The sequence below is a fragment of the Triticum dicoccoides genome, chromosome 1B (genome assembly GCF_002162155.2).
Source record: "Triticum dicoccoides isolate Atlit2015 ecotype Zavitan chromosome 1B, WEW_v2.0, whole genome shotgun sequence".
In the NCBI taxonomy this organism is placed as follows: domain Eukaryota; kingdom Viridiplantae; phylum Streptophyta; class Magnoliopsida; order Poales; family Poaceae; genus Triticum; species Triticum dicoccoides.
Genome location: NC_041381.1, coordinates 673,183,837 through 673,193,824, shown reverse-complemented (window position 1 = coordinate 673,193,824; position 9,988 = coordinate 673,183,837). Strand labels below are relative to the sequence as shown.

The following is a 9,988-nucleotide window of genomic DNA, read 5'->3' as shown; positions in this document are numbered from 1 at the left end:
TTAAAAAAAAGATTGATGAAGATACACAACTACTATGACTAGAGCATTAAGAAAAGTGAAAAGTATGTTTTTGGTTCCTCAAGTTCCCCGGAAGTACAAACTTGGTCCTCAAGTTTTTTATGTACATATTTGATTCTTCAAGTCTTGAAACCGGATAAGTTCAAGTCTTAAAACCAGATAAGTTTAGTCTAAAACTATATTTTGACCGCTTTGACTGGGTTTGACTGACGGATTTTGGCACGCACCTTGCGTATGTAACCATATTGAATGGCAAAAATATTCAGATTTTTTCAAATATGTTGGATTTTTTTAATTTATTACTGTTCGTCTGGTCTAACCCGGTCAAAGTTTGGGTGGTCAAAATCTGGTTTTGGACTAAATACCCGGTTTTGAGACTTGAAGGACCAAATGTATATTAAAATATCTTGAGGGACCAAGTCTATATTTTTGAAAAACTTGATGACCAAGAACATACCTTTTATGATAAGAAAATGGCGATCACTGTTGACGCCGCGTAAACTATGACGGTTAGTCAACCCAACTTTGGGGGTGGTCGATGCTAATTGTATTACAAAACAAATCCGGAGCAGCAGGAGCCGAGAAGAGCTATATTCATGCAACTTCCCTTTCCATTCATTCCTCGCCTTCAGAAGCTAGCTATCTATTCTAGCCTGCAAGTTCACTCGCCGCTGATACCAGACCGAGCAAGAGTACGCCCAAAAATGGCAGACCGAGCGGTGGAACTGGGGCTTGAACTGGTAGACAAATTAGTCGATGCGCTGAGGGTGAAGGCCGTCCGTGCCGCAATCACAGTGATCCGGACCACAAGATCGGACCAGCAAGCAGTACGGCCGCGGGCGCCACCGCGGCCGGAGGAGATGTCGCTCAACAGTTACGCGCTACTTCGGGCGTACGTCTTGATGGCGGTAACGGGGTTAGGCTTCCTGGCGCTCACATGGTCAACGGTAGTCCTCCTCGGCGGCTTCGTCACCTCGCTGGGGAAGAAGGATTTTTGGTGCCTCACAAGCATTAGCATGATACAGGCTGCCAGGTCAGTTACTTTTAGAATCCTCTTTCCCCTCATCTGTCCGATCCTTTTTCCGATATTTTCTTCTTGTTAGGCTCTGAAATCTTCAAGTTTGTCCTGTTGCTTTTAGATATACGAGTGTGTTAATTCTCAGTTGCTTTTGGAAGCTGGAAAATCTCGATCGCCTAAATTTACACAACAGTTAGCCTAAACTCGTTTGACAAAAAAGAGAGCCTAAATCGTTAGAAAATAAGAATGGTTAGCCTAAACTTGTATTTTTTTTAAGCTCTGCATTTTTTTGTGAAATACTCCCTCCGTTTATAAATAAAAATCCTTTTAGATGTTTTAATATGGATTACATACACGAAACACAAAGATAACATGGTTTCATGCACACCCACATGAATAGTAAATTTGAAATTTGTTTACTGATTTTTTTTAAAAAAGTTATGAAATTTCGAGGTATGAAACTTAGTTGACCATTCTACTCACATATGAAGTTTCGTGATGTATTGACACCCATGGTATTCTTAGTGAAGAAAATACAATTAAGACCATACTATTCATCAAACGATGTCTTTTTAATTTAGCTTTGATTTTGTCATTTTTGCCCAGATTACCTTGGATGTGATTTCTTCGTGAAACTTCATACGTGAGTACACCGATTGACTATGTATATTAAAAATAAATCAGATTTTTCTTTTTTTTTTAGTATTTTTCTGAATTTACTATTCATAAAGGGTGCGTGTGGAACCATGTTGCCCAAATCCGCGTCCATATGGATGCATATAGACATACTTTAGAGTGTAGATTCATTTATTTTGCTCCATATCTAGTCCATATTAAAATCTCTATAAAGACTTGTATTTAGGAATGGAGCGAGTATATCTACACACATTTAGTGTTAAATACCCCCCGTAGGTGCAGAAAGTAGTTTTAATGAGAATGGACCTGGGATCCACAGGTTGACTAGAGTAGCAAATTACAGTTTGATAGAAAAGTAGCATTCATAACTACGATTATTCATGGCATAATCTCGTATATGCATACTCAGCTGGTAACTTTTGAGCCCCAAAAAAATTTCGTTGCTAACATCCACCAGTGAGATCTAGTTTCAGCTTGATAAATACTTGTGAATAGTAGGGTAACTTACGTACTCAGCTGGTAACTTTTGAGCCCAAATAAATGTTGTCGGAGCATACCCGTAATCCCATATGGGATCTAACATGGAAGCTCTCGTGGTTACAAATTCAACGATGAAAACAGATTCTGAATCGGACAAACGACTTAAACTACTCTCTCCGTTCCAAACATATATGAGTAGATATAAATAGTTTTCTCTAAAAACTCGGTCAAAGTTTATGAAGATTGACTTTTAAAAATATATATACACACTACATTATGAAATGGAGGAAGTATAAAATATTTTGAATATCAAAATTTCAAACTTAATGGAATTATGACAGGAATTTTGGCCGTTTATTGCCATAACATGTATGTGTTGTATTATACATTGCATGCAACCTGTAGTCGACACACAGCCACTGCATCATCTCGTGTAGGTTTGAATTAGTTCGTCAGATTGTTATGCGCAGCTATGTGCAGAACACCCTGTTGTTATATTTGTAGTTGGCCATACACTTTTCAAACTGCTTCATTTCCTACTAGAACCATCAATTTTGCAAATTTTAGTCGAAGCTCTATCCAAAGTTTTTATGGACTAAGATGAGATGATGGTGGTTGGATGTTGTTACAAACTTCCAAAGGCCTAAGCAAAAGTTACCCAGATGCAAATACATTTCAAATAACTTACAAATATACTAAAAAAACATGACACTCCATGTGTCGCTCCCCTGGCAACACCGGGGCAAACCCTACGAGCCACCGAAAAAGCCCCACTCTCAACCCTCTCTCGGCATTATCGAAAAAATGCTTCCACCCCGCTTTATATATAAAGCAATGACCAACAACACACCGGTATAAACGCACGCCACCACAACGCCTAGACACACCCAAGGCAAGATACATAGGTGCTGAGCGCAGCGACACCACCCCAAGCACTACAAGAGAAGTTGGGGCCTCGACCGTGAACACGCCACCGTGAAGAGATGAAGCCGCATACGACGAACCGTGGGCTCCAAGGCGGCGCCTTCATGAAGGAAACGACACCGGAGCGCCGCCACCGCCCGACCCAAGGGTCAGAATTTCCCCTGATGCAACACGACAGGCAATGATGGCAGCGACGACGCCTTCAAGAAGGGAACGAGTTTCGCCGTCGCCGGTCTGTCCGAAGAAAGAATAGGTTTTCACCCCGGCCAAAATTCACCGTCATCGGACGCCACACCCCGGCGACCATGCCGCCCACACGACCATGGTCACCGGGCAGCACCAAGCCACGGGCTCTGCCCATGAGCACCGCGACACCACCATCAGGGCCGCCGCCCCGGCATCCAAGACCTCGACACCACCTCACCCGCCACCATCGCTACCCCAACCAAAGAGATGAGTGGAAAGGCCCCGCCATTAGCACTCCTGAGCTGCCCTAGTGCAGAGACCCACTAGGCCGGCCAAAACTGGCCTCCATCGGCTCGTCCTGCTGTCGGGTGTGAGACGAGCTCGGTCCTGCTGCCAGGCGCGAGATGAATCCGGTCCTGCTGCCGGGCGCGAGATGAGTCGGTCCTACTGCCGGGCGCGAGACGAGTCCAGTTCTGCTGCCGGGCACGAGACGAGGTCGATCCTGCTGCCGGGTGCGAGACGAGCGATGGACCGCAACCGGGAGAGGGCCAACCCTTTGATGAAGGTAGGGCCCAAACGACGAGGAGAGGAATCGGAGGTTAACGGGGGCGCTCACCGACGGGCCGACGCCGAAGAAGTCCGGCCGCCGCCGTGAAACGTCCCCGACCACTGCCGTGCGCCACCACCATGCCGCGGCAGCCCACATCCACGCTGAGCACACCCCGCGGCACCTGGCATCGCCTGGTCGGCCGGCGGCCGGCAGGTCCACCACCAACAGGGAGCGCCGCAGCAGGGGCGGCCACCGGAGCAAGCCACCACCTGCGGCGAGCCGAAGCCCCGCCACCACAAGGGCCCAGGTCACCCGAGCCGCAACCGTGACACATCTGGACCGCACTCAAACGCCGTCGCTGCCGCGAGCAAGGCAAGCCCCCAGCCCGCACCAGCCACCCATGCCGCCGCTTGCAAGCCGCGCCCCCGTCGCCAGCCGCCGTCGCCACGCCACCCAGCAAGGATGGCCCGCGCCATCCAACGTCGCGCAGGGGAGGAACAGGCCCCGCCACCGCCCGAGCTGGCCGGGCTTTGCCCGACAGCACACGCTGGGGCGGCGGCGAGGGGAGGGAGAAGCGAGGAGGGGCCGAGCCCCGCGGGCTAGGGTTTCCCCCCCGGCGGTGCTCGCGGGAGCGGCCAGGGAGGGGAGGGGAGGGGAGGAGGGCTTTTTTTCTTTTCTCTCGGCATTACTACCGCTGGCTGGCCTCACTTTCCAAAGGTTAGGAGGTTTGTGCTGGCTCCTAGAGGCGAATGGGGTTACCTGTTGATAAGGGATACACATGGCGACAGTTCTTGGCTTAGCAACGGTGGACGTACTTCCTCAGTGTGAGAAGGTCGCCCAACGAGCGACGTGGTGCGCCCATGATGCCTTGACTATGACTAATCATGGGATCCGGACATCCCGCGGTTAAGATCTGGGAGGCCACGTAGTGGTCGGGGGTTCTTCTCCAATGAGCTGCATCTGGTCGCCTGGCTTTGCAGGACTGCATGGCGGTAGACCGACAGTAGGGGGGTTAGAGGTGGTGGTAGGCTGATGCTCATCACTAGAGCTCATAGGTGGTGGCTTGGCCCGGGTTGTTGATTTGAGTAGGTGCATGAAGTGTACCGCGGTAGCTTTATTCCGGCGTGGCCAGACTGCCAAAGGCAGTGGTACGATGCCTGGCCGTGGCCGTGGGAGTTATTCCCCTTGTTGGAGGCTTCGCTACATCGTTGCAACCTCTCTTCCTTAGAGCTTCAGGAGAAACTCCAGATTTAAGTTCTCCCTCAACGGAGCGATGGCAGCGTTGTGCTTTAATCCTCTGAAGCATTGCTTTGGGGCCCCTATTTAGCATCAGCTTCCTTGCATGGTCCGCATGGCTGCAAGCTTACTGGAGCAATTAAGGACTAGTGCTAGGAGACCCATGTAGCAATGACACCTAACCTACCCTGCTTGTCAGTGTCGACAAATACAAATAAACACTGACTCGCTCTGATTTATATTACCAACCGGGCACTGACCACACATTTTCAATGTCACACAGGATCTTCAACGACTCAGGGGACAACCTGTTCCCTATATTTGTGAACCTAAGGGAAAAGCTCATGAGCAAAATTTCTGCAAATCCTTTACTATTTCTCATGCAAAAATCGCGTCGACATCCCATGAGGCTGAGTCAGGTTTTTACCGTTGTGTGGATACAACTTGTCCTTTTCGTCCTCCAGATAGTATCCATCCCGGTCCTGGCTGTGGTTCTAATTGCAGGGCTCCTTTATGCGTATGGGCCTGTCGCCTGCGTCGTACTCTCAGTGTGGCGCCTACGGCAGCACGATTATGGCAACACCGCAGGAGATGACAGCAAAGCAAACCTGGTGCCAGCACTGACCATATTCTACAGTTTGGTTATTTCCCAAGGCGTGCTCTACTTTTTATGGCATTTGATCGATGGGGCGGCGACATTAGTTGTCATTTCATTCTGTGAAGATTGCAAGTTACCGCAAAAGTGGGGCAGCATAACAGTTGTAGATTATCTTATTGATACCCGAGCAAAATGCTGGCGGGACCCTACATCCATAGATGGTAGGAGTTTGATCAACTATGCTATCGATTTGGTTAATTCTGAAACGCAGAAAGACTACCTCTCAGGAGTAAGGCTGCTCGACAACTTCATTAAGCTGAAGGCCGATGTAAGGTCTCTGCTACTCCCCTCCAGACCAAAGATTCAGAAGCTGATCGACACCCTAGGATGGAGAAGCAGCGACAGGGAGCTCAGGGAGGTGGTCGCCAGGATCGTCGCATACCTTGCTGGTGACATCCATTTGTCCCAGTTTCCTGGGGCAACATGGTGTATATCCTCCTTGCTCGATACCACCATGCCCTGTTGGAATAACCAAGGACCCAGTCATCATTCACCTGTTGGTGAGTCAAAGAAGGATGCCAATGGCGCCAAGGAAAGATTGATTTCTGTTGTCAAAGGCATAGAGCAATACGAAGCAGAAAGTGTTAGAAACCAAGGTGGAGTGGATAGCGAAAAAGATGACTGGAGTGGGCTGATTCTGCAAGGGCTGGCAATTCTCGAGAGGCTCGCCTTCGATCAACACAACTGCAGCGACATATGCAGCACCCCAGATCTCCTCCTAAACATCACAGCACCCCTGTACTACAAGACACTAATCCAAGATATCAATGTAAGTGCATTGGCCGGTGTAGCAAACGGATCGCTCAAAGTGGTGTACAGGCTCATCCGTGCTCCCAAGTGGACTGGCAAAAGTGGTCTGGTTCGCAAAATATCTTCCAGCAACCAAGCACTGAGCAACCTGAATAGCTTTCTTGATAAGCGAAACAAGGCTGGCAAAGAACTGCGGATGCGAGCCATAGAAATCCTGACAGAACTGGTTTTTGATTCGTCTGCCAACCTCAGCATGGAAACAAAACAAAATCTTATCAAGAAGCTGTTACAGATATTCCTTACTGATGATGAAGGGGAAGAAGAAAAACTTACTGTTACCGCTGGGAAAGCACTGGCATTACTTTCCAACATAAAAACTGTCTGTATATTTATAATGATGGAACATGACAACGTTGTTGATCGTCTCAACGAAATACTTAATGCTAAGAACAACATCACGTACAAGACAGGGGCATTGTTGATCTTCGAGAATTTGTTCACTCACTGTACATTGGACAAGGATTATGTGAAGGAAGCCTTGCTGCCAAAGGTTAGCTTACAGATCCGCTGATGTACCTATATCTAAAGCAGCACAATAAGTATATTTTTGGGTGGTTATACTCCTCTGTATCAAAATATAAGACGTTTTTGCAGTTTGTCTTATATTTTGATACAGAGGTACGTAGTACCCTTTTAGCAATATCACCTGCAGTTCTGGGGAGTGATTTTTATTTTCGAAGTTACATTATTATTGCAGGTCCTCAAGGAAGTGCTGGCTAACAGTAAACGAGACCACCCTAAAGAACAAAGCGAAAAAAAATATACTCCATTGGATAGGTATTTTCCGAAATTTGTAGCTCAGGCCAACACAATAAAGGCAATTTTTGCAAACATAAAACATGAAGAAAGCCAGGCAATTTCTGGACCGGGAGATGATGAAGAAAACCAAGCAATTTCTGGACATGGAGATGATGAAAAAAGGCAATGCAGCGGCCAAATCAAGTCGCCTGATCAGGAACATGAGGAGAAAAATGCTGAAATGGAATACCTAGAATCATTGTTATCGCTTACTTTTGTGATATGCGACAAACTGATCACTGCAGATGACTTCAATGATGTGGTCCAAAAGAGTTCCATCGGAGAAGTTAAATTTGTGGCGAAGCTACAGGCTATAATAGAAGATAACTGTGAGGCCAGAGCTGATTGTGTAAGGATCGTGAAGCTCTGCGGCCAGATTGCGCTATTAATGCTGCAGCGCCGCCAGGTCACCGCGCGCCTCAAGCTATGTGTGGACTCGCTGGAAAAGGCTTCAGAGATCCTGTCTGACCTTGAAAGCTGCATGGTCTTTGCAGGGACTGATTGCGGAGTGAAGAAGACAGCCAGGCCTCTCCTCTCCGATCTTGTGGAAAAAGCGAGAAAGTTGCTTGGTTACTAGTAGAATGTAACTGTAATGGCTACCCCTTTTCTGTCCTGTGTACCAGGAACAAATAATCATGTTTGTGGAGCCCTGGCCTGTTTTATTTCTCGCATTTTCATTATAAAGCAACATTGTATTGTTGGAACACTTGGGAGTCCAGAGCTATTGTTTCTATAGCACCGGTCTGCTTTATTTCTCATGTTTTCACTGTAATGCAATATTTGTTGGAAAATTTGGAATCTAGAGTTACTATATCTATGGAGACCTGACCTGCTTTTATTTCAAATACTTCAGGAAAATTATATCTTTGGAAAGTTATGTCAAACATGCTCCTCTGTTTCTTCTGTGTCTGAATTTTCAACTGACAGACAGTTTTTCGGTCAGACAAGGTACGCTTCCCGGAAAGAAAATGGCGGAAGTAGTTGCAGGTGAGGGATAGAGTGGCTGCTGTGCATCGATCTCGAGTCAACTCAAAGCGACTGAGCATGCGTGTACTTTCACTGATTTGATTTCATGATGCTGCAGAAGATGTTATTGGTTAATATATATTCTGGGCAACAACGTGAGTGCTGCTCGACCATAACACCAGCAGCCAATCTGCTTAACCTGACTTGCATGGGCATTAGTCCAAGAAAGATTGGTTTCGTCAGGAGAGGTGAATCGGTTTTGCATTTCTCTGTTGAGTCGAATGGTTTGACTGGGCAACAGATTCTGTGTGTATGTTTTGTATGTAGGTGAAGCTGTCGTGGCTCCGAATTCCTCTTCGGCTTAACCCTGGTTTAGTGCGTAGGAGTATCTGTCATGGACCTGGCTTCAGATATGGTGTTTACTCCTTCAGCCAAAAGCAGAGGCCTAAGGTAACAAGACTTGCTCGCCGTCCACCTAGGATCACCGGGCCAGAATGGGCCACCTGACAGGCGCTCTGTGTGTGTGTTGGCGTGCATTAGCTGGCTGTTGGCGTTGTGGGTTGTCAGGCTCTGTGGCGACAGAGCTAGGCTGCTACCTGCTGCTGAATCTCAAACCTTTTAGAGTGCGTGTGTCCTCCCTCCCTCCGTTCCTAAATATAAGCTTTTTTAGAGATTCCAATGAAGACTACATAAAGATGTATTGAAATCATCTGTATGTAGTCTGCATTGAAATCTCTAAAAAGACGTATTGAGGAACTGAGGGTCTATACGCAGGGTGGTGTATCGTTCGTGGCGTGGTCGACGATTCGGGGCTTTCCCCCCCTTTCAATCTGTAGCAGAGGGAGGTGAGGCATGTCTCCGTTGTGTGGAATCGAACAAAAACCCAATCCGAGAGAGGAACGGATCATGAAACGAACGACCAAGCGTGTCCGAGAGCCCAAAATCCGAGAGAGGAATGACCGAATGAATGAAGAACCCGGCTCCCCCTGCTTCAGATATGGTGCTTACACCTTCAGGCAAAAGCAGAGGCCTAAGGTGAGAAGACTTGGTGGCCGTCCAGCTAGGAGCAGCGGGCTAGTGGTAGGCTGCTGTCTTTTGGCCAGATTGTAACTGAATCTCAAACATGTATCTCTCCTCTACTCTCAATGCTACCTGCTGCTGAATCTCAAACCTTTCAGAGTGCGTGTGTCCTCCAATGGACACGTCATTTGTATCGGATAATAATTACTTCCTCCGTCTCATAATATAAGAGCATTTTTGACACTAGTGCAGTGGTCTATAAGTATAAGCAGGGCGGTGTATCGTCGTGGCGTGGTCGAGGATTCGGGGCTATTTTTCCTCTCGTCAGGATGAGTCATGTCTAGGGGCTCTAGCAGAGGTGAGTCATGTCTCTGTTCTGTCGAATCACACCAATCCAATCCGAGGGAGGAGCGGATCATGGAACGAACGACCAAGCGCGTCTGAGAGCCCAAAATCCTCCTCCCGGGGTGCCCCTTCTCAACCTCCCGTCACACGAACACCAATCCAATCCAATCCGCCGCCGGCCGGCAACGCCCCCAAATCAAAGCGAGACAGAGCGGTAAGGGAGGGAAAGAGGGACCAACCGCTACCGAAGAAGAAGAGCCGCAGCAGCCTGGACGCGACACTCCCCGGAAGAACGCGACCGGCCGCCTCGGGGACGAAGCCGGAAACCACCCTCGCCCGCGTG

General features: G+C 47.9%; 1 protein-coding gene across 1 annotated transcript; it reads left to right on the top strand.

Annotated features, from left to right (window-relative positions):
• Nucleotides 1-596: 596 nt before the first annotated feature.
• LOC119349578 lies at nt 597-8,111 on the top strand. The gene is made up of 3 exons (XM_037617629.1): nt 597-1,051; nt 5,332-7,006; nt 7,214-8,111. The coding sequence occupies exons 1-3, from the start codon at nt 615-617 to the stop codon at nt 7,889-7,891; spliced, it is 2,790 nt and encodes a 929-aa protein (XP_037473526.1). The 5' UTR covers nt 597-614; the 3' UTR covers nt 7,892-8,111.
• The last annotated feature ends 1,877 nt before the right edge of the window (nt 8,112-9,988 follow it).

Coding starts and splice junctions, on each gene's coding strand:
- LOC119349578 (XM_037617629.1), top strand. CDS start 615: ATGCAACTTCCCTTTCCATTCATTCCTCGCCTTCAGAAGCTAGCTATC. Junction 1,052..5,331: donor AGCATGATACAGGCTGCCAG/GTCAGTTACTTT, acceptor AATGTCACACAG/GATCTTCAACGACTCAGGGG. Junction 7,007..7,213: donor AGGAAGCCTTGCTGCCAAAG/GTTAGCTTACAG, acceptor TTATTATTGCAG/GTCCTCAAGGAAGTGCTGGC.